This window comes from Felis catus, chromosome D3 (genome assembly GCF_018350175.1).
Source record: "Felis catus isolate Fca126 chromosome D3, F.catus_Fca126_mat1.0, whole genome shotgun sequence".
In the NCBI taxonomy this organism is placed as follows: Eukaryota; Metazoa; Chordata; class Mammalia; order Carnivora; family Felidae; genus Felis; species Felis catus.
This window is the reverse complement of record NC_058379.1, coordinates 76,319,845-76,344,387: the sequence shown is the minus strand read 5'-3', so window position 1 is coordinate 76,344,387 and position 24,543 is coordinate 76,319,845. Positions and strand designations below refer to the sequence as shown.

At 47.3% G+C, this 24,543-nt stretch overlaps 1 protein-coding gene across 3 annotated transcripts in view; it reads left to right on the top strand.

The window, feature by feature from the left end:
* The window catches only part of ATP8B1 (ATPase phospholipid transporting 8B1), a 128,317-nt gene that overhangs the window by 65,713 nt on the left and 38,061 nt on the right, over positions 1-24,543 (top strand). For 2 of the 3 annotated variants that reach the window (XM_011288155.4, XM_045042408.1), the window contains exons 3-8: positions 14,960-15,057; positions 17,362-17,475; positions 19,520-19,618; positions 19,733-19,794; positions 22,553-22,625; positions 22,734-22,804. In XM_011288155.4, coding sequence (XP_011286457.1) covers positions 14,960-15,057; positions 17,362-17,475; positions 19,520-19,618; positions 19,733-19,794; positions 22,553-22,625; positions 22,734-22,804 — 517 coding nt within the window. The other variant, XM_045042409.1, reaches the window with a different exon arrangement.

The window sequence follows — 24,543 nt, the reverse complement described above, 5'->3', positions numbered from 1 at the left end:
AACCATCCCACCCATCCTGGTGTCCGCTAGGTCAACTCAATTCTGTGCCGGCCAGGAACCAGCTTAGAGATGAAGCCCTTGGGAATAAATAAATGCTCGGGATAGCACTGGATCAGTGCAGACTGGCCCTTTCTTCTGAGCCTGGGGATGAATGAGAAGGCTGTCTCCTGCCTCCCAGGGAGCACTGCTCTCTGACCTCTCCCATCTTCCTGCTCTGCTGGCTCACAAATCACAGATGTGCTCACAGATTCCCTGTCCTACCACAAATTCTTGCCTGAATCCCGCCTTCTGCCACAGTTGGTGTCCTGTCTCCTGTTCTCTTGGCCAAGCTTCTGGAAACCCATTTCTCTCGTACTGCATCCTCTTGGGCCCCTGGATTCCTCCCCTCCGTGGGCTGCCCTCTGCCCTCCACGTAATGCTGTCTTAAAAGTCACCAAGAACCCCAGTGCCAAGGCCAGTGAGCTTTCTGTCGGCCATCATATTCCAACCTGTTTTCCCCGAAGTGCTTGACCTTTGTAACAGTCTCTCCTTGGAGAGTGCTGACCTTGGCAGGAGACAACACCCTCTTGCCCAGCACCCCTCCTGTTTTCTTGTTCCTTTTGAAGAATGTTCACAACCCTCCTTCGTACTCCATTCTCTCTCTACAGGGCTTCCTTGAGCAAGCTAACTCCCTTTAACCTGCTCACCTACCACATCTCTGCGTCACTCTGAGAGGCAAGGTGTGTGGTGAGGAAGAGGGAGGACGCTGGACCGCTTTCTAGCTGTGTGACCTTGAGGAAAGGACTTCTCTCTGTGCCTCAGTGTCTCCATCCATAAAATGGGCATAATGTAGTTGTGAAGATTAAATCAGAAAATAAAATGGGGCACGTGGGTGGCTCAGTTGGTTGAGCGTCCGACTTCAGCTCAGGTCATGATCTCCCGGTTCGTGAGTTCGAGCCCCGCGTCGGGCTCCGTGCTGACAGCTCAGAACCTGGAGCCTGCTTCAGATTCTGTGTCTCCCTCCCTCTGCCCCTCCCCTGCTTGTGCGCGCGCGCGCTCTCTCTCAAAGAATAAATAAAGATTAAAAAACAATTTAAAAAAATCAGAAAACAAATGTAAAGGATTTAGCACAGCTTCAGGCACACAGTAAATGCTCAATAAATAGTAGCTCTTATTCTCCACTATCCCCTCTGGCCAGTTCCTCCCTTAATGTCTTCCATATCAAAGTGAAAGTGTCTCCCCTGCCCTATCATCTCCTCTCATCTGTCCATCATCGAACCTTCTTCTCGACCCCTCTACTTTCTTTTGGGGCACTCAGATTCTCCTGGACCCCCAAGGTTAAAGCTGTGGACTCCTTTTAAACAGCTCCTTCTGTCCCCACATCCAAGGACGATGAATGGTTGGAGAGGTGGATGGGATAAAGAACAGTTCATTTTCCCACCAGTGAATTTGCCCGCATATTGAGGAAATTTGGGGTGATTTAGGGTCAGTCACCCCTGCCTCTGCCATCTTCTAAGCCTTTCCCATGAACACAGCCTTCTCCAGTCTTTTTGTTCGCGGACCTGTGGACTCTCATGCCACTCCCACGTCTGCTCTCCTGGGCCCCAGTGGTTTCTCAGGTGAAGCTGTGGGTCTGGGCTGAAGTAGGGCAGTCTACCTGCAGGAGGTCAAGGCACAAGTCTCTCGAAACAGGGAAGGCAGAAAACTGTGGAAAAGTTAACCCCTGCATACGTACAGCTGCAGGGACAAAGCTAAACCTTGCAGAAAGAGCCTCACTCATGCAATGACTTGCTCTCCTAATGGATGGACCTGTGGTTCTGCTCCAAGGGCTGGGACACAGGAGCCTGCCCTGCTTCCTTGTGAAAAAGGTTGCCTGGGCTGCCAGATGAGAGATGAGGAGGAGCTCATCAGGGGAATGGAGAGGGGAGGCAGGACGGTCCTGAGTAGGGGACCACATACAGAGGCTCCACGGCAGGAGGAAGGCGGTACGCCTACCACACGCAGAGGAACTAAAAGCCTGGGGAACAAGGCGGTTATGACAAGAGGAGGTCACTGTGGGCTTCCCCACCAGCCTTTCAGCACCTCTCTCAGTGAGACTTAAAAACTGAGTGACTGGGGCGCCTGGGTGGCTCAGTCAGTTAAGCGTCTGACTTGGGCCTAGGTCATGATCTCGCTGGTCCCGAGTTCAAGCCCCGCGTCAGGCTCTGTGCTGACAACTCAGAGCCTGGAGCCTGTTTCAGATTCTGTGTCTCCCTCCCTTTCTCTCTGCTCCTCCCCCACTCACACTCTGTCTCTCTCTCTCAAAAATAAACATTAAAAAAAATTTAAAAATTGAGTGACTATGATAGAGAACAAATGGAGAATTGATCAGGGGAAGAGGGTGGGGGGATGGGCTAAATGGGTGATGGGCATTCAGGAGGGCAGTTGCTGGGACGAGCACTGGGTGTTGCATGTAAGTGATGAATCACTAAATTCTACACCTGAAACCAGTATTACATTACATGTTAATGAACTAGAATGTAAATTAAATCTTGGAAGAAAAGGTACAGTTTGTAGACACCCTGCCCACCAAAAAAAAAAAAAAAAAAATCAAAAGCTGAGTGACTCGTTGTCTATTGCCCATCTTCCAGCTAAGCTGTAAGTGCTACAGGGCCCGGGGGCTAATCTGTCTTGTGCCCCGTTGGGGTCAGGGCGCCGGGCTCCGTGCCTGGCGCATTGGAGAGGCTCAGTGGGCATTTGTGATTGAACATGTCAGAGAGCTTCACAGGTATGACTAGGGAACCAGGTGAGCGCTTCAGCAGCCTTCCCTGGTCAGGGAAGGCTTCCTGGAGGTGACAATGCCTGAGCTGAGTCCGCAGGAAGTATGAGAGGTAAATCAACCCCAGTGGTGTCAGGAGCGTGGTGTTCCAGGCTGAGGTCCCTTGAAGGGAGGCTCCAAGGAGCTGAGCATTCAGGGAACAGAGAGTCAGTTTGGGAACCTAGATGATGGGCCATGCTGGAGTTTGGACATGCTGAAAATAACATGGCTAGATGTGCAGTAGCCGCCTCCCACCGCGGCTTCTCCATAGTCGTGCTTGCTCCTCCCAGTCTGGCCTTCATGGGGGACAAAGACTTCACTGCACGTGGGATCGGATGCCAGCTCCTTCCGTGTGGCTGACGACTCCTCCCCCTTCGGCCCTCGGTGTTGTCCCACTTTCTTAGAGAAGCCTTCTCTGAGCCCCAGCCTGGAGCAGACCCCCTGTAGTATGAGCTTCCCTTCATACCCGTGAGGGCACTTATGATTATGTCCTTGAATGACCGTGTGACTCTCTCCCACTAGACTGTTGACTTCATGACAATTGGGGCCATGTTTATTCCATGCGAAGCACATAATAGTCACCCAATAAATATAGTGGGTACATGGATTTATTTTAGAAACCCCATGTTGGCAAGAGCAGGGAGAAGGGAGTAGACAATAGTCCAAGAAAAACTGGTGAGGACCTAAACCAAGATGGCCAGGATAGAGAGAAGGAGACAGATCATGATGAATGTTAGGGATTTGGGGGCACCTGGGTGGCTCAGTCACTTAACTGCCCAACTCTTGATCTTGGCTCAGGTCATGATCTCCCAGTTGGTGAGATTGAGCCCCATGTCTGGCTCTGTGCTGTCAGCACTACTTGGGATTTTCTCTCTCCCTCTCTCTCTGCATCGCCCCCATTCACACACACGTGCTCACTCCCAAGCAATCACTCAATCAATAAAATTAAGAAAATGTTAAGGATTTGACATTCATAAGTCCCATTAGATCTGAGGGTCAAGAGAAAAGGAGGCCTGAGGAATAACTTCTGGCTTAGGTGCCCTAGGGGATATTCCAAGTTATCTACTGCTGCATGAAAAACCACTCCAAACTTACTGGCATAAAATAATCATCATGATGTTCACAGATTCTGTGAGTCCGGAATTCAGACAGGACGTGGTGAGTGGTTTGTTTCTGCTCTAGGATGTCTGGGCCCTGAACTGTGGAGGCTTGAACAACTGACATGATTTGAATCATTTGGGGCCCGGAATCGTTTGGAATCTTCTTCACTCGTGTCTGACACCTGAGCTGGGTAACTCAAAGGCTCAGCTGGGTCTGTAGATGGGAGCATCTCTGCATGGTTTGGGCATCTCTACGGCACTGGGCTGCAATGGAGGGTCCCATGAGGGGGGCCACCTGAAGAACGAGCATCCGGAAAGGTCAAGATCAAAGCAGAAGCTGGTTGCAGAATTCAGGCAGCCTCACTTGTGTTGAGCACCTCTTGGTTACGAGAGAGTCACCGAGGCTAGGTCTGATTCAAGGGAAGGGAAATTAGATGCCGTTTGTTGATGAGGTGTAAGAAGGTTACATTGCAGATTGGAAGATATTGTTGCAATGGCCTTCGGAAGTGCTTTCTGTGAAGGTGGATCACAGAGCCGTTTGTAGGGATGAGTAATGCAGGGGGAAGGCCCATCGTAGGTCAGAGAGAGAGCTGTTGTTTTGAGCCTCACTAGCTTGGGATATCGGTGAGACATCCGCTTGTGTTGCTGGGTACCTGGCAGTTAAAAATATTTGATGAAGTGGCAAGAAATGACTTAGAATGGAGCAGCCTTGTTGCTGGGAAGTGATAGCATTTCAAATCCTCAACCGCGCGGTGATAGACAGCACTGAGCTTCGGTTCCCAGACTGCCATCCCAGTGAGAGTAGTTAATTGACTCCTGGAGTTTGCTGTGCCCATGTAAGTGGCACGGAGGGGGCCGAGTGACTGCAGGTAATGGCTGTAGAGTCTCTCCAGTGAGGACATGCCCCTCACCCCTTCCACAAGCACACGTGCACACTCCCACCCAGCACAGCCAGCCGCCAGCACCCGGGCTCCTGGGGTGTTCACTTGCCTGGTTTGCGTACCTTCTCGTGCTTGAGGTTAGCAAAGACACGGGACTACTGCGTATTAGAACTAATTCTGATTCTACCGCTTTGGAATTAGGGCCGATTCAAACAGAGGCTCCAATGTCATTTGTCTTTGATTTTCGGTTGAAGCCGAAAATAGCATTGTGAACAACGTCATGCAGGGAATGCTAAGCCGCTCCCAGAGCATCTTCTAGGCACCTCGGAGGCGTGTGCCTGGGAGAAGCTGGTTCATTCACACCCAGCTGTTCTTTACAGGCAGTCCCAAAGACCTTTCTTCCCGGCTGGGTCGGGTGGCTCTCTGTGCTTGAAAATACACAACTGCCTTTCTTTCTCTTTTTCTTTGAAGTCAGCTCTAGGCCCAATGTGGGGCTTGAACTCACAGCCCCAAGATCAAGTATTGTATGTCTACCAACTGAGCCAACCAGGCACCGCAGAATTGCATTTCTTTAAAACTCTCTTCCAACTCAATGCTGCTCAACATTCCGCTCAGGGGCGAAATGATCGGCGGTTAAGATGGCCAGTTCAATTGTTAAGGTTTAAAGGTATCACTGCGTGCACATCAAGACATACAGAGGAAAAGAAGTTGTCCTTGGTATGATTTCAGATCGGATGTGGCGTCGACCAAACAAAGACACCGTCTCCCTTAAAGAAGGGCTATCTTCCAAGAAGAATCTGGAAGTAAGGCTGTGGCTCTCTAGAGCACCTATGAATTAATTTTCACCTGGGATCAAAAAACAGATTAGCCCACTGGAATATGTAAATCATAGAAGATCCATGAAGCATGCTGGGGGGAGAGCTCTGTTCTCCACTCAAGTGGATGCATTGTGAATTTTTGACCATGGGGACATTCCACGCTGGCTACTTCTTTTTTTGTCCCTAAGAAGCTGTGGCCTGCCTTCTACCGCCTTAGCTTTATGGTTACCATAGTAACTGTCAGCTTATAAAACAAAGGGTGTGTGGGATGTTCCTGGCCGAGTGACGTGTGATGGGGAAAGGAGTGATGAGACTGTGCTATCTCATTTTATAGAACTTGCTTGGGAGTAACGTCATTTACGACCGAACCTTGACCAGGAAGCTCTTACTCATGGAGACCAACTTGGCTGTTGTTTTTCTTAGTGCCCATTTGAAACCCGAGTCTCTAAAGCAGATTTTTAATGATAGGAGTGTCACCTTAGGAAGACACTCACTCTAAGGTGGTGGTGATCGGGGGGGGGGGGGGTGGGGAAAGGGGGGTCTCAATCCCGCGGATGCAACAGAATCTTGGGTGGAGCGTTTAAACTCCACAGGTGCCTGGAATTTCATTTTAAAACGAATCCCACCGGGTTCAACATCACATCGGTGCAATAGTCTGACGCTTCCCCTAGAGCACCTGCTCCTGAGAGCGAGGTCTATTAGCTAGCCTATTAGCTAGCCTCGCCTGGGTGCTAATTAAATGCAGAACATTGGGTTCCTCTCAGACCAGCCAATCAGAGTCTACTAACAAGATGACTAGTACGCGCATCAAGTTGGGAAAGCACCACGGAATAAAGATTCTCTGAGGGAGAGAGAGACGTCAATTTCAAAAGGCAGACGAAAATTTGAAGTCCTGCCTTGCTCAAACCCTGTGGTATGTTGCTTCCGTGACAAGGGAGGGCTGTCGGGAGGACTGGTCACCCTCAGGTGGGAGGGAAGAAGGAGAAAGACTGAGAAAAAACCCTCCTCCTGAGCAGTGGATGGCAACCTCGCTTGCAAATTAGGATCGCTTGGGACCTTCTCTGGGCTCAGCCCGGACTAAAGCAAAAATCCCTGGGGCTGGAGCCCTGGGCATCAGGATGTGATAAAAGCCCCTCTCGGGGATTCCCAGTTGAAAGAAACTCATCCCGCCGAGTGCATAGGAGTCCATCTGGGATCTTGTTAAATTGCCATTCTGGTGCGTGGGTCTGGGGTGTGTGGCCTGAGGTTCTGCATTTCTAACCGGGTCCAACTTGTCCACACTTTATGTAGCAAGTGCCAAGAACAAGGAGCAAAGTTGTGTGTGTGTGTGTGTGTGTGTGTGTGTGTGTGCGCGCGCATAAACAAGCCGCAGCATCTGGCCTTTTGCTTTCATTCTCTCAGTGTTTGAGCTCATTGCTTTTCTTTTTTGGGGAGATGGGGTGGAGTAAGGGAGCAACAGAACTGAATGCTCTGAAACCAGCTGAATACACACAAACCAGCAGATAAACATCATTTCTTGACTCGTCGCTCTTGCCTGCCCATGGCTAATGTCTTTCTCGCCTTCTCAAGAGCTGTTCAAACCATCAGTGCTCTCCCGAGGGCACCCGCTTTGAGCCACCTCCTCTCCATGTGAGAAACTCAAGACTGTGCAAACTCACTCATCCTTCTGTGCCCCTCCCCTGGGGTGGCCTCCTGTGTCCCCGCTTTTCCTGTGTCATTACCCTCTCTGTCCTGGCTCCTTCAGTCTCCCTCCTAAAACCACCTCCATACTCACTTCCGATGTGATCCATTCACGCTCAGGGTTTCAACCCGAATCTGCATATCCAGTACCTTCCAATCTGTATCTCTGCCCTCAACCTCAGCTTGGAGTCCAGATCTGTTTTTGTGGCTCCTGGATGGTTTCCTTCCCCCGCCTCCCCCCCATGCATCCTAGAGGTTCTTCAGTTCACCAGCCTCCCAACTAGACTTCCACCTCTGTGTTCTCTAGCTCTCTCTTGGCATCTCTGTCCGTCCAGTCACCCAGGCTGGGATCCTGAGGTCACCTTTTTCTCACTTCAAGTTCTCATTCTTTCTTGCCCACATTCAGACAGTTGTCCTATAAGTTCTTGAATCTGTCTGCTATTTCCAGTCCCTTAGTTCTGGCTTGGGCTCACATCAATGGCTGCAGTGGTCTTCTGCCCTGACACTTGTTCCCTTCAAATACATCCCGCTCACTGCTGCTAGTGTGACCAGGGCAAACCGCCAACTGACTGTGGCATTGCCGTCCTGAAGCCCTGTGGCTTGGCTGGGCATCAGAAGCCATGACCACATAGACTTCCATCCTTTCCTGTATTCTTCCCTCTTGATTTATCCCCACTCACCATTCCACTGCCTTTTAGAAAAATATTTTTTTCTTTAAAAAAATTTTTTTTCAACGTTTATTTATTTTTGGGACAGAGAGAGAGCATGAACGGGCGAGGGGCAGAGAGAGAGGGAGACACAGAATCGGAAACAGGCTCCAGGCTCTGAGCCATCAGCCCAGAGCCCGACGCGGGGCTCGAACTCACAGACCGCGAGATCGTGACCTGGCTGAAGTCGGACGCTTAACCGACGGCGCCACCCAGGCGCCCCAGAAAAATATTTTTTTAAATAGTAAATAGAATGGTATAATGACTGTAAGAAATCAAGCAACATACACACTGGCTTTATATGTAAACCTGTAGAGGGAAGGAACTGAATTGCAAACGTACTGTTTTGAAAGGTAGTACATGCATTTGGAGATAATTATTGAAGGCAGTGGTGAAAATGAAGTCTCCTTCCGTGCCTCCTCTGTCCCTCAGCCATGCAGTTTTCTTTCCCAGAAAGAAGCTGATGGTGTCAGTGTCTCAAATGTCCTCTTGGAAATATACATACACTTGTAAGTGCAAAGAAGACTTACAGACACGTGCCCTTGCATACCCATAGATCCATAAACACACGTGTGCCAGAATGTGTACGTGCGTGCATCCCTACTGTGCGTCAATTCTGTGTGTCACATGGCTGAAAGCACAGTATGGTACACACCCCCTGCTTTTGTTGCTTAGCGTAATTTGGAGATCTTTCCTCTGAGTCCATAGAAAGCCGCCTTTTTCTTTTCTTTTCTTTTCTTTTCTTTTCTTTTCTTTTCTTTTCTTTTCTTTTCTTTTCTTTCTTTTTTTCTTTCTTTCTTTCTTTCTTTCTTTCTTTCTTTCTTTCTTTCTTTCTTTCTTTCTTTCTTTCTTTCTTTTTTGCAGACTGCTTAGACTTTTGTCATGTCGATGTTTAACCGGCTGCTCGTGGTGACATTTGGGCTGTTTCTAATCTTTCTGGTAAATAGGGCTGCACTGAAGAACGCCGAGCCGCATCATTTCTCCCATGTGTGAGTATGTACATGGGGGATCGATTCCTAGAAGTGGGATCGCTCCTTCAGTCCGTGCATGTGTGTGTTAAAATCTGGTAGATATGGGCAAATCGCTGTCCACGGAGACCACCTAAGAGCACCTGACCCTCCACTCTCTTTTCAACCCAGTGTGTCCTCACATTCCTTACTCTTGCCAACATTTTGCCATTACGAGATAAAAAATTGGTACTTCCCTGAAGAATTACGCTTCTTTTCTACTGAACTCGAGTAGCTTTTCACGTATTGAAGAGCCATTTGAATTTCTCTTTGTAGGAGAGGTCTATTCGTGTCCTTTACCCAATTTTCTCTTCTGTTGTTTGTTGCTTTTTCTTTCTGATGTTAAGCTTTTGATCTTTTTCCTCTGCTGGCTGACTGCAGTCCGTACCCACCCATGTAGCTATTTGGTTACTGGTGTCTAAGCAAGAATTCAGAAACAGCAGTAAGGATGCGGGGCCAGGTGAAGTTTACTTCCTTTTCCAAATGGCAATCAAAGGTTTTGGTGACCGTAGGAACACTCTGAGTATCATGTAGTAACATGTAGACGTATTGAATACACATTTACCAAATTCGGGGATGGTTTTGAGCCACAGCTGGTTGATGTTAAATGCATCTCTGGACACATGCATTGATGGCTTTACACAACGTTGTTAGTTGATATCTTCCTAGCTTTTTACCAAGGGGACACACGTGCATTTTTTGCCTGTAAATTTATTATTTCTTCTCTTTTCTTAGTCAATATTTTCATTCTAGAAAATGGGACAAGATATCTTCTTTTTTAAAGTAATTTTTAAAAATTTTTAAATATTTTATTTTATTTTGAGAGAGAGCAAGAGAGTGCTAGCACGAGCAGGGGAGAAGCAGAGAGATGGAGGGAGAGAGAATTCCAAACAGGAACTCTGCACCATAGTGCAGAGCCTGACATGGGACTCGAACTCATGAACCGTGAGGTCATGACCTGAGCCGAAACCAAGAGTTGGATGTTAACTGACTGAGACACCCAGGCGCCCCATGGGACAAGATATATTCTTTTTCTGTAAATTAGCCTTGTGGTCCAAATGTTTTGTAAAGTTCTCTGTTCCAAGTGAGTAATTAGTTAATGTTTGATCAAAAAGACAAATATTTCCGAATGTTATTTTGCTACCCTTCCTAAAGGTATGCGCTTTAGCAGAGCATTTCTCAAACCATATTAGTAGGTGTTCAGTAATGTTAACAAAATGTGCCTGTGGTCACATTGATTTTGAAAAGACTGAATTAAATAAAATTTTAAAAATGCCTTCTTAGAGCCTTTAGTATATTACTGGGTCCATTGAATGTCCAAAGGGGGAAAAAAAATAAAGGATGCAGTATTTTATGCTGTCTTTTGCAAATGTATTTGACCACAGACACAGCTTTTGCTTTTTTTATGGCCTCTGCTTGAAATATTCCTCAAGCAATTAGCATAAAACTCAGGGGAGGATTAAGAGAAGGCATCAATTTATTTGCCCTCTGATTTGTCTGAATTACGCCAGACAAGAAACCCTGTTGGAAATGGGGTTATTGACTATTTGACTACAATCAGATTTCTAAAATTAACTAGAAAACTCCTGCGGTTAAGCTCAGTATGTTGCAGATGAAGATAACGTGGTTACTTTCTCTGGTCTCCCTAAGATGTTATCAAAAGCATAAAATTAAGAGACCGAGGTCATTTCCAGTAAACCCTTCACGGGTCCTGCTTGAGGCCAAATGCTACTTTGCGTCAGAGGCGTCCACATCAAAACGGCTGGGGATGAGGTGTGGTGCTGGGACAGACAGGAGCCACTAACTGGGGGGTTTAATGATGAGGGAAAAAGAGCCAGGAGGGGGACCAAAGAATCCAGCTCATTACAAGGGTGGCTTATTCTTTCCTGTTGAGTTTTTCTGAGATCGATTTTTATCCCTTCCCTTTGGCCTTTTCTTGATTCTTGAGGAATCCTGTCAACGTTTTTTTTCTCAGCCTTCCTGAATTTTAGAACAGCGGCTCAGTGAAGTTCTGGAACACTGGTGCCTGGAGGTGTGTCTTAAGTCATCAGCAAGCCAAAGTAAACCACTAAAAGCACGTGCATTTTCAAATTTCCGTGACACAGAATAGATTCAGGATTATCCCATAAAATATCCATTTTACCTACTTTTATTTAGGTGTCCTATTTGAGTGGAAAAGAAATGCTCTGATTGCGTACGTTACATTCTGACTGCATAGTAGATAATGGACATTGCAGTAGAGCTTATGAGTTGTCTTCCGGTTCCAGTTTAATCTTCCCATTTGATAAAATTGCACTTTGGCTACAGAGATGCTGGGAGCTTCTGCGTTTGCAATGACACGATCATTATGATTGCCCGATGAAGGGCAGCCAAAATGATGCAAGAGGAGTTTTCAGTAATGGTATTGGGGTGTTTAAAGAAGTAACAAGGTTAATTATTTGCATTCTTCAGCAGTCCGCGCTTGTCCCTTTTGCAAAATTATCTGTACTTCCTATGAGGGAGAAGTCTAGAAAGTGAATCATTTGAAAAAACGTAACACATTATTTTTAAAAGTCTATCTTTATTGTGATAATTATATAAGATGGATACTTTTAGAATTCTTTACTTGAAAATGTTTTTTAATATCTTCCCGTCTCCAAAACTAGTTGAGTCCCGTTAGTTGTTAATTTCCCTCCCTTACCAGTTTGCAGGGGGGGAGGGGTTCATCAAAACTGGGCTCACCCACACATGTGTATCCCACGGTCGGGGGCGGGGTTGGTCTAGCGTGCACGTTCAAACACAAGTCACTGGAGAACCTAATGCCAAGGAGGTGCTTCCTCGATTTTTCTTCGCGATTGATAGCATCCGGTCTTGAGCCTTCATAGCAGTGGATGCTTATGCCTCTGCCTTCCCGTTAGGAACCCAAGCACAACCTGATATTTGACTTCCACCTTTACTGGTGGAAAGGTCAACCCTATGCTCATAAGCAACCGTCTGACGTCAGCTCGTGGGCAGAGTTCTCAGGGTGGTTTGGAGCATAGGTCACAAGAGAAGGCCCAGTCAGGACAGCAAAGTGGACAGAGTAGCCGGACTACTTGGCCCCATGCCTGACACACGCTAAGCACTGAACATGTGTTAGCCACCGACCTATGCATGATGGGACTGAAGAAGTCAGGAGTAGATGGGCAAAGACAAGCCAGGTGGGTGGAAATATTTTTCCTCTGCGGAGGTAGCCTGACTTCCAGGTTCATCATCTCTATGTTAGAGAGGTCCCTTGAGCTGCAATTTCCATGAGGTGCTGGGCTCCATCAATAGGTGATCCATTGAGATAAAAAGGACTTGAGCCAGAGATAAACTAGACCTCACCTTGTGAGCTGTGCCTTTCCTATTCGTTCGGAAGGTCTGCAAGCATATCCTCTGGGGGGACTTCCAGCGTGTCATGGGAGGCCCTGGCCTGTCCCCAGAGAGCTGCCCAGTGTGGTGGTTGCAGGCCCAGAGACCACCTGCGAACCTGCTGTCCAAGCAGCTAAACGAGCAGTAGTGGGACCCTTATTTCAGCTCTGCACAGTGAAGACTCCATAAGTGGACAGGCTGGAAGCCAAGGAGTCTCCCAGCCCAGTGCTAACGCTCGGAAGGAAAGAAGGGAGGACCAAACCCAGTAGGAGGAGCTCCTATCACCACGGGGTAGGTGACAATGCTATAAGATAGGGGTGACAGGCCAACTCAGAAACCCACCTCCAATGAGTCTTCAGCCAGCTGTGGAGCCACTAGAGAGGACAGAAAGAAAGAAGTCTGGATCAGCCCAGGAAGCAGCAGCTGCAACCCCACCACAAAGGACCCCGGGATATTTCACAAACCAGGGAGGAGCCCATCTCCTGCTGATTCTGGAAGAGAGCCACGGGGTTGGCTCTCCACTGAGCAACGTCAAAGCCAGCTCTAGCACAAAACGGTGGTCCCACCGTGAGACAGAGAGGTGTTGGTTCCGAGGCTGTGGAGGGAGGAACATGGAGACCGCCGTGGAGACAGCAGAGGGTAGCCAGGGGCTGGGTTTGGGGAGCAAGGGGGCCCGTAAACTTGGAGCCTCATTGAAAAGGAGACAGAGGAGCAAGCTACTGTGGGGGCCCGGGCTCGGAGAAGAGTTGCTGGAGCCCATGCCGGCTTTCCTTTCTGCAGGTTAGATAAACAGAGAGACCGTCTCAGGATGGAGCAGATCTTCTGTTGGAATCTCTATGTCCCCCAGGCGGCGGCAATTTCACAGTGGGCTGATGGTGCGATGCCACCATGGTGTAGCTTGAGTCCCCTGTCTCCGGGCAGAGGACCCCAACCTCACGTTCATGCTCTTTAGAGCCAGTGCGAGGATGCTGCCTTGCTTCACGCCTTCCCGACTGGTTCCCCAATGCTGTAGCTGAAGTCCTACTGTCACCACCTGCCTCTCTTCTCCTTCCTTCTCTGCCCGCCGCCACCCCCCCCCCACCACCACCAAGGGGTCCTCAACATAGACTGGACTCCTGTCCTCTCAAGGGACAGTCAAGAGAAGGAGGAGGGGTGCAGGAAGTTTATGGGCAAGTAAAAGAGGAAAGTCATCACCCAGACTTCCCACTCCTAAGTAGATACCTGGGGGGGAAAAAACATCTTATGAGTTCCAGAGAATGTTTATTATTATAGCAAAATGATTCGTAACAATAGCAAGACGCTAGAAACACCCAAACTATTCGCCAACAGAAGAATTGATCAATTTTGGCATATGCATGATGCAAGAAAACAGCGGCAATGAATAGTATATTTTATACTACACCACATTAGTGTAGATGAAAGTTACATAGTATTGCGAGTGGAAAAGCAATTCACAGAAGAATACAAGTGATACAGCTCAAAACCGGCCTGAGCAACTTATTTTGGGGGACACATACCTGATAAACCTATACGGAAAAATAAGAGGGCAAAGATAAGCACATCTGATAAGCACAGATGTTCGGAATGCCGTTGGCTGTAGGGGGGGAAGTAGGAAGGACGTGATCTCAGAGTTGGGAATTGCCCTGTTGAACCAGTAGACAACATCTGCCAGTTAGAGTGGAGAAAACTACCCCCAAGAAGAATCAGGTCAGAAAGAGTGTGGGGAGGGGTGAGGGGTGGATTGGGAGAAATGTTTTATGAGACACCTGTTGGGTGAGGAATGTTCCCCCCGGCAGTAGAGATGCTATGGACTTTCTCAGATGCCTTGGAATTTAGACATGCCGATGGAATGGACCGAGTCTGCCCAGTACTGTGTCTGTGACACGAAGCACATGAGGTAAAGCAGCACGTGCTGATCTGTGTGCAAGACTCAAAAGTGTTGGATTAGTTGGGTGATGTCCTTTTTCTTTGGTGTTTTTCATTCCCTCGATACTCGGTTACCGATCTTATAAACCAAGTGCATGAGTCTGGGAAAAATAATTTGATTTAATTTAGCTGTGACCTTCCGGGGGCTCTGGGATTTTGTTCGGGCCATGTTTAAATGAGGATTACTCTTTTAGAACTCCAATGTTCCATGAACATTCTATGAATCACAGCATGTCCGTTCATTGGCTAGGGCTGCCGTCACAGCTGCACAAGCTGGGTAGCTTCAACCGCAGAACCTTACTGTCTCACCGATTCGGAGACTATAAATCTGAGGTCAAGGTGTGGGTACAGTTGGTTCCTACTGAGGCTGTGAGGGAAGAGTCTGTTCCAGGCTTTTGTCCTTGGCTTGTAGGTGGCCATGTTTTCCCACCAGCTCCCAACTGTGCATATCTGTGTGCAAATTTGCTTTTTTTTTTTAAGAAGGCCATCGCCTTATTGGGTTGGGGTCAACTCTAATGACCTCACTTTAATGCGATCACATCTGCAATCACCCTATTTCCAAATAGTCATACTCTGAGGCCTGGAGGAGGAGTTTGGACTTTACCAGATGAACCTGGGAAGCTCACGGTTCAGCCCACAACAGTATGCTAATTTTATGCTTGATGGACTACTTTTCTCTTTCTTTTTAAAAGATTGTACATGGCAAGTCAAGGCAAATGATCGAAGCTTCCATGAACAGCCTCAATTTATGAACACAAAGTTCTTTTGTATTAAGGAGAGCAAATATGCGGTAAGTGGATATTAACTTTCTAAATTAAAAAAAAGTGTTTTTTTAATGTTATTTATTTTGGGGAGTGGGGGGTGGGAGGGAGAGCGAGATTGAGAGCAAGCAGGGGAGGGGCCGAGAGAGGGAGATACAGAATCTGAAGCAGACTCCAAGCTCCGAGCTGTCAGCACAGAGTGACGTGAGGCTTGAACCCAGGAGCCATGAGATCGTGACCTGAGCCGAAGTCTGACGCTTAACTGACTGAGCCACCCAGGCGCCCCATGGATTTTAACTTTCTAGCTCATCTTGGCTAAGAGCCAGTTTTTTCCAATAGCCATTATGTTTAGCAACTTCATGGGACACCTGCCTTCCAGATAATCCCCGGCCTGTTGTATTGATTATCATTGTCCGTCGTATAGAATATCATTTTTATTCATCACTTTGAATTTAATAAAGGTGAGTAGGGGTGGCTTGACACAAGCCAGAACAAAATTATGCAGATTGAAAAGTTCCCTGTGTGTGTGCAGAGCTCTCTTAATGTTTTATAGAAGAATATACAACAGTGTCACAGAAACGTTATGTTTGAAAGTAATAAGAATTTGAAAGGAATCTTAAGAACCTATTTCCCCCTTTTCTGCCTGTGATAGATTTAGAGACCAAAGATCTTTTTACCCCAGAAGTCCTTATTACCTTTAAAATATGATCAGGGTTGGGGCGCCTGGGTGGCGCAGTCGGTTAAGCGTCCGACTTCAGCCAGGTCACGATCTCGCGGTCCGTGGGTTCGAGCCCCGCATCAGGCTCTGGGCTGATGGCTCGGAGCCTGGAGCCTGCTTCCAATTCTGTGTCTCCCTCTCTCTCTGCCCCTCGCCTGTTCATGCTCTGTCTCTCTCTGTCCCAAAAATAAATAAACGTTGAAAAAAAAAAAATACGATCGGGGCACCTGGGTGGCTCAGTCGGCCGAGTGTTTGAGTTCGGTTCGGGTCACGATCTCACAGCTCTTGAGTCTGAGCCCCGTGTTGGGCTTGGTGCTGACCGTGCAATGCCTGCTTTGTATCCTCTTGTCGCCTTCTCTCTGCCCCTCCCCTGCTTGCTCTCTCTCTCACTCTCGAAAATAAGCATTAAAGCAATTATTAAAAAAATAATCCAATATGATCAAGGGTCCCCCGTCAGGTGCGTGCTTACACGTCATAACGTGTCTTTTAGTCGCTAGGACAGCTGTAGCAGAGCCACAGACGGGCTGGTTTAAGACAACAGAAATGTATTCTCTTACGGTTTAGGGGCCATGAATCCAAAATCAAGGTGTCAGTCCGGTTGGTTCCTTCCGGAGGGTCTGAGGCCGGGTCTGTTCCAGGCTTCTGTCCCGGCTTCTGGAGGTTGCCGACAATCCTTGGCCTTCCTTGGCTTGTGGACGCATCCCTCCACTCCCCGGCTCTGTCTCCACACAGCCTTGTCCCCGTGTGTCCCTATGTCTGTGTCCACTTGTCCTCTCCTTCTTCTTCTTCTAAGGGCAGCAGACATTGGATGAGGGCCCACCTTCATCCAGCATGACGTCACTGTGACTTGATTACAGCTGCAAAGACCCCCTTCCCAAATAAGATGACAGTCACAGCTATTGGAGTTAGGACGTGAGCATATCTTTTAAAAGGGGCACACGATTCAACACACAACAGTATCTTTTACTTTACACAGTAGACTTCATCCCCCTTCAGTAAAAGAGTGTTCCTTTTCCAGCGTCGTTGTTCGGGCTGACGTCTCCCTTTGCCTTGTTTTCTTTTTTTTATTGTTGTTTTTAATGTTTGCTTATTTTTGAGAGAGAGAGAGAGAGAGAGAGAGAGAGAGCATGAGCGGGGTAGGGGCAGAGAGAGAGAGGAAGACACAGAATCCAAAGCAGGCTCCAGGCTCTGAGCCATCAGCATAGAACCTGACGGGGGGCTCGAGCTCACGAACCATGAGATCATGACCTGAGCTGAAGTCGGACGCTTCACCGACGGAGCCACCCCGGCGCCCCTGCCCTATTTTCTAAGAGACTCTGAGGAGTCCAGGAATCTTCCAGCCGTGTCCGTTTGCTCAGTCAGATTTGCCACAGAGACCTTTGAAGTGAAATGTCTGCTTCATGTTGCTGTCTCTGACCTAAGCCTCCAAGGAGTCATTCTGAGGCCTGATTAGAATTAAAAGCGTAAAGGAAATCTCGGTGTCTTCCTGGCCCGTGTCCCTGTGTCCCTGTGGGCCATCAGGCTTTAGTGATTTTCACAGGGGTGTATACATCAGGATAAAAGCGCGGCCCCACGTAGAATGACCCTTTCATTCTTTTTTTTCTTTTCCCAACAGAGTAACGCAATTAAAACGTACAAGTATAATGCCTTTACCTTTCTACCAATGAATTTGTTTGAGCAGTTTAAGAGAGCAGCCAATTTCTATTTCCTGGTCCTTCTTATCTTACAGGTAATGCCCTTTGATATCTTAAATCTGTTTTGAGTTATGATGACTCAGTAACATTTAAGTTGTGGACACATGTAATCTTAAAAGTTGTTGTATTAACAGCAGGCTTTTTGCACACAGGGAAATAGTGCCTCATACAGAACCAGCTCAACAATGTTAAATAAACAGGGGAAGGAAGCAAATGGAAAGAGTTTAATTCTATATTAAAAAAAAAAAAAATCAGTCGCGTACTAATGTGAATGTTAAAACTGGTTTCCCTGAAGTGAATACAATTAAAACCTTCACACTGTACAATTATTTGTACCCTAAAATTCTATTTATTGTGTGCCTGCCCTTTGTTTTTCACGCAGGTGCTTAATTTCGTCAAGAATATTATTTATTTGTACCAATGTTTGGGTCATAATTCTCAATAGATTATTTTTGTGAGTTGGTTTTTGTGTTGACAAAAGGCCTATTCCTTTCCTGAGGCTGTTTTTTTTTTTCTTGATTGTGGCAAAGGATCCTCTTATCTAGAGAGTGCTAATTTTACCTATCTAGAAATCGTTGTTATAATCGAGGGAACTCTACACCCTCTAGTTACCAGACTATCAACCTTTAGCACTTGACAACAAGCCTTGGATTTGGAAAACCGTCTCCTCTGCTGGGATTTACCGAAGAGGGTTTCATGCAAATGGGATGGACATGTGTGTGTCCGGGTGGGGATGGGGGAAGCAGGGAGCGGCGAGGAAGCAGGAGGGAGAACCGGATCCCCAACAGATTTAGTAGGGTATGAGATCTACTGGCTTGGCAGTATAGAATGCTCCTGTTACCAAGAGGGACCTCTGAAACCGGCCCACGTGGAGACAAACACTAAAATTTGAAGGTACTGCTATGTCATAAGTGGGCCAGTCTTCCCTTCTTTCCTTCTAGCAAGGAAAAGGGGGAGTTACATTGATAATACTGTGGCAAATGATCGTTCTCTCTTTCGACCAACCCCCAATCATCTTCTCTTAAGTTCTAGCAATTTAAGTTAAAGTGATAGTAATAGCTTTAGACAGCCCTTCGCTGGTTACTTCACCTAATTCTTGTACTCTGTGATGCAAATGCTATCATAACCTCCGTTTTCAGAGAAACTGAGGCCCGTGAGGCACCGGAGCTTGTTCAAAGTCCCAAAGCCCTAAGCGAGAGAGTGGGGCAGGACTTGGATCCGGGAACTTCACCGCAAAGCCTGTCATTTCATTTTTTTAATTTATTATTATTATTTTTTAATTTTTTTTTTAACGTTTATTCATTTTTGAGACAGAGAGAGAGCCTGAATGGGGGAAGGTCAGAGAGAGAGGGAGACACAGAATCTGAAACAGGCTCCAGGCTCCGAGCTGTCAGCACAGAGCCCGACGCGGGGCTCGAACTCACGGACCGCAAGATCGTGACCTGAGCCGAAGTTGGACGCCCAACCGACTGAGCCACCCAGGCGCCCCCAGCCTGTCGTTTTAATGACTACGTCATGTGACCTGATGATCCGTAGGATGGTTACAAGAGATCTTTACTAAACTCGCTTCCCAATCTTTTGTTCCAACTTCAAGGCTGTCTTGATGGAGGCAAGGCTTCCTCCGAGGCCCAGCGCAATCACTGGCTTTCAGAGGCAGCTACTACCTGTTGCCGTCCGTGCCTCCATCATGAGACCCTCAGAGACCCCTGGCTAAGCAACCACCAGTGGACAGCCTGCTACATGCATTCCCTATAAAAGCTGAAGGACTACTTGTCCCAGCTCCCCACACGGCCCTCCCTCCCGTTAGTTACGATTTTCACAAAGAGTTTGGAGCAGTTCTCTTTTAGCCCCCCTGGTGTCCAGTTAAGGTCGCAATGAGACAATTTCAGGGGCCACTGTTCTCTGGGGCCTGTTCCAGGAGGCCATAAGCTAGAGAGGGCGGCAAGAAGGTGGTCGGCTGGAGGCTTCGGTGACTTTCCTACCTGCCCTACAGGACGTGGGCTTGGAGGTTAGAATCAGCAGTTACCTGTAGATGCCGTGCCTTCGTGGGCACACACGTCTACCTTGTATTTCTTTCAGGCAATTCCTCAAATCACGACCCTGGCATGGTACACCACCCTGGTGCCCTTGCTCCTGGTGCTGGGCATCACGGCCATCAAAGACCTGGTGGACGACGTGGTAAGGATTTCTGGGGCAACTTTCTCCTCCCTGCTGTGAGCTTATCTTAGTTTGGCGTTAATATCTCATGTTTGGAGAATATTCAAATAACCTTTCCCCTCCTCTCTTCTAAAGGCTCGCCATAAAATGGATAATGAAATCAATAATAGGACGTGTGAAGTCATTAAGGATGGCAGGTACTGTGTCTTCCTTAACTTAGTTACAAGAACAGAACGGATAAGTACGTCTAGAAACATACTCAGAGATAACCATTCCAAACTTGGAAGTCTATTGGCACAGCAGCCTTTTCGTTGTAAGAGTCTCTCTTAACTTACTAAGACTTGGTACCCTCCTTGTGACCCAGGGGCTACAGCCAAACTGGGTTGTGGGCACTCGTCCTTTGAGCCCCGTGGCATCAGCACTCGTGTGTTTTCATGGCTCCTTCAGCCTGGAGCTCCCATCTCTGCTGTTCCCAACTTAGATGTTCCAGGACTTTGCTCGAATGTCTTGACCCCCCTTTCCTGGTTCTCCCTTCACTGTGCAATCAAGACCTTGTCGCTCTCATCTTTCTTATCAGAATTATTTGTGTGTGGGCGGGGAGGGGGGTGCCTGGGTGGCGCAGTCAGTGAAGTGTCTGACTTCAGCTCAGGTCACGATCTCACAGTCTGTGAGTTCGAGCCCCGCGTCGGGCTCTGTGCTGACAGCTCGGAGCCTGGAGCCTGCTTTGGATTCTATGTCTCCCCCTCTCTCTCTGTTCCTCCCCTGCTTGTGCTCTATCTCTCTGCTTCTCAAAAATAAATAAATGTTAAAAAAAAAAATTAAAAAAAAAAAAAAAAAGAAAAGAGAATTATCCGTGTAGGTGTCTTCCCTTCTGTCCTGAACTATAAGTTTCTCAAGGGGACTGTCTTGATGGTAACTGGTTGTATTTTGTCCATCAGAGTCTCCAACGCACAGAAAGGGCTCAATAAATGTTAAATAAATATTGTCCACTGTGACCAGTAATGAGTTGTTTTCTGAGTAAGCGCCTGGAGGCAGAACCACAAAGTCAAGTGCTAAAAATAGCGACTAGGAAAATGTCGAGTCGCTATGATGTCCACCTGAAACTGTAGGCTATTGTATGCCAATTATACTTCCCTAAAAAGAAAAAAAAATAGTGATGAAGGCCCAGTTCAAAGACTTTTTTTGTGTCAACACTGAGAAAAATAAGGTGATTTGCAGGCACTGTTCCACTGTGTCTAATTTGGAGATAGACTGTGTCAACCTATACATCTGTTGGGATGGCTTTTTTCCCCTCCCAAATAAATGGATTCTGTTCCGAAGGGTACCTTTCGAATCACTTAGAATTTCTCTGATGAAGAGCAGTAGGTTCTTAGCCAGCCCGCACAACTGTGGCCATGGCTCACAACCTGGCTGACTCCACTGGTAAAGAGTAGCTCTGAGTGGCCTTGAATTTGGGGGTCAGAGTGCATATCTGATAGGGCCACGGCTCCAGCTCCCCCTAGAGGAGGGTCAAGCCTGTGTGGGGACTTGGGCATTGTGGGGCAGGGCAGCGGGTCCTCCCAAGGGGAAACCAGATGTCACAGTGGAAAGGCTCAACACAGTTGCCACTCATACCCCCAAAGAGCTGTGGCAGGAAGGTTCTTAACTTGCTCGTTTATAATTTGACACCCATTTGCAAATTCTAATTTACAGTTTTAGAGATGCTGAAATGTAAACTAACTACAACTTAATTTATTGAAAGATAAGCCAAATTCTTTTTTTTAAATCCTGAGATGGAGAAGTGTGTGTTCGATTCTAATAAAATTGGTCACGCTAGGGTATAAGCATATATTTAAAGTGTATTTTAAATGAAAAGACACTGTCTCAAAAATAAATAAAAACATTTAAAAAAAATTTTTTAAAAGTGGTGGGGGGGGGCACCTGAGTGGCTCGGTCGGTTAAGCATCCGACTTCAGCTCATGTTATGATGTCACAGTCCGTGAGTTCAAGCCCCGTGTCGGGCTCAGTGCTGACAGCTCAGAGCCTGCTTCAGATTCTGTGTCTCCCTCTCTCTCTGCCCCTCCCCTGCTCATGCTCTGTCTCTCTCTGTCTCAAAAATAAATAAAAACATTTTAAAAAAATTTTTTTTAATAAATGAAAAAACAAAACTCTAGTTTCAATCTCCAGGTCTCTCTTATCCATGAATTAATGGGAGGACAAACATGGTAATTGGAGTTCTGCCTCCGAAAATACTAAGTTTATTAGTTGTGATAGATTCATAATCTCTGTTATGGGTATCTTTTCTATGTGTGAAAAGTTTTCACACAGACCACTGTATTTTAAAACTTTTTAAAATGTTGATTTGTTAGACATTTAAATGGCTCTTTCCTGTGAAACTTAAGACAGAAAAATAGTCATCTGTTTAATTTTATTTTGCATTTGATCAGTGTCCTTATTAGGCTTATGAGAAAAGCAATGCGTGCTCATTGAAAAGGTAACTTAATAGGGAGGAGGCATGCTCGAAAGTTCCCTGAGGATTCCAGGTGGCCCGTGCAGGAGCCAGAATGTGTTCCTGTCCTGGGACCACCTGGGTCCTGCGTCCTGAGCAGGTGGTTGACAACCCAGAGGCAAGAGAACAGGAGGCTGGAAGCCCAGGACGTGAGCAAAAAGATAGGAGGAGCCCAGTAGCTCCTTGCCACACGTTTGAGTAGCCCCATCGAGCCTTCCTGCCATGACGCCACACGGAAAGAACACATCAAAGTCATTACCATCATCACCGCTCCCTTCAGAGGATACTGTGATTCACGTGACCACTTCATGGGGTTTCATCATGAAATTGGCCGAAGTTTCAGGAAACCTTTTTTCTGGGCTCTTCACGTTTCCCCAGAAATCATTGGCTCCTAGAGAGAATAATTCCAAATCCTTTGCCAGTAATTTTTGAAAGGCCGGTAAACTCTCATTCCTTTTGACATTTAGGTTCAAGATTGCCAAGTGGAAAGAGATTCAAGTTGGAGACGTCATTCGGCTGAAAAAGAATGATTTTATTCCCGTAAGTGAAGAAGCCCCGCGTCCCTCATCTGTTATCCTCCCGTCTTCCGTGGGCGCTCAGTTGGGCCCTGGGGATATCAGTATCGTTGATGTGTCTTGTTTTGCACAGGCCGACACGCTGCTCCTGTCCAGCTCCGAGCCCAACAGCCTCTGCTACGTCGAAACAGCTGAACTGGATGGGTAAGCGGGTCTTGGCTGGGCCCGTTTTCAGGCCGACCGTTAAAGGCACATTCGTTGCATCGAAAATTGCATCAGAAGGGAAGCCCCGAGATCTAGCCTTGCCTCTACCCCTTGCTGGCTGTCCCGCGGTGTCCCTAGCAGACCAACCTCTCTTTTTTCAATTCCGTCTGTAAAGTGGGGCTCTCATGCCTGCCCTTCCCCCCACTTGTAGGGAGGGTTGAAAGGGATGGACACGTGAGCCCTTTGCGTACGGCTGAGCAGTGTCCAGACACGTGTGAAGGACGATCACAGTAATGAATTTCCGAGAAAACAGATTTTTTAAAGTGCTTGTCAATGGACGACTCTGAGTTTTCCCTTTGTTGGCTTTGGTTAGTATAGGAGCCCTTATGGGAATCGCGTTCTGGTTTTGACCAGTTTTGAATACATTCACTGAGTGCCTGCTAAGTTGCATTAGCTTCATGTGTTAGCTCACTTAATCTTCTCAGCGACACGATGAGATTATTACCTTGACATTGCCCTTGAGGAAAGTGAGACACAAGGAGGTGAAGTAGCCAGCCCGAGGTCACTTAGTAAGTGGCAGGGCTGGGACGGTGCTCGCCTGTGCTGGCTGCCCAGGTTAGTGTCTGCATCGCCCCCTCTGATACGAACACCCCTCCTCACACCCTCGATGCACGTAACTTGTTTGTGGAGCGCTGAGATCATCTCGGTGCAACCAGGTCTGTCTTTGGTCTATAAATTAGTCAGGTGATCAATCATACCTATGAAACAGCTATTATCCCCATGAGTGAGAGACTCGGAAGTTTTCCGAAGGTAGCAAATCCTACGTGCCCTGTCAGAACAAACAGAATGGGGAGGTCGAGGGCCACAGTCAACTTCCGAATATATGGAAACCCCCGAGTCTATCTTCGTGGAGGCTGCAGAAGGATGTCCGTCATGTGCAGACAGCATCGCCGCCCCGATGCCCAGCCTGACTCTCTGTGTCCCTGAGCACCCACCTTCCCTGCTCTGTGGGTGGGCATACCAAGTATTGGAGGGTAAGGTTCCCACCTCCTTTCCTAATTTTCTAGATAGAAGTATCTTTCAAAAATAGGGGATCCAGTTGTTCACTCTGGAAAATAATAGGTTGATAGAGTCCAAGCACTTTCCGTAACAAATACGTCTTGTAGAGTCATCTTAATGTGAAGAAGCTAAAATTTTTTTAAGTGTATTTATTTTGAGAGAGAGAGAGAGCAAGAGAGAGGGTGCACCAGCACATGAATGGTGGAGGGGCAAGAGAGAGAGAGAGAGAGGGAGAGAGAATCCCAATGCGCAGAGCCTGATGTGGGGCTCAATCTCACAACCTTGAGATCATGACCTGAGCTGAAATCAAGAGTCAGAGGCTTAACCCACTGAGCCACTCAGGCGCCCCTAGAAGCTAAGTTTTTAAATAGCAGTATGGTAGTTAAGTCTAGACTGGCAGTAAGAGGTTAGTAAGAAGGAGGACAGGAAGCTTGTAAATGCCTCCGTCCCATTCATAGTGCTCCACAAAAACAAACAGCAAAGGGGACCAGCATCTTCCAAGTCAGGAGTTTTTCTGTAGTTCAGGAAATAACCTCAGTAAACTCCAAGTTCCAAGGCAAACGGAGAGTTCAAAAACAGGAAAAGCTAATGATCTGGCTTCTGCTTCCAGGTATACCTAACGTTCCTTTGCACAATTTTTCTTATGTGCCTTTTTGAGATCCTGAGTTCAATTCCTTTTC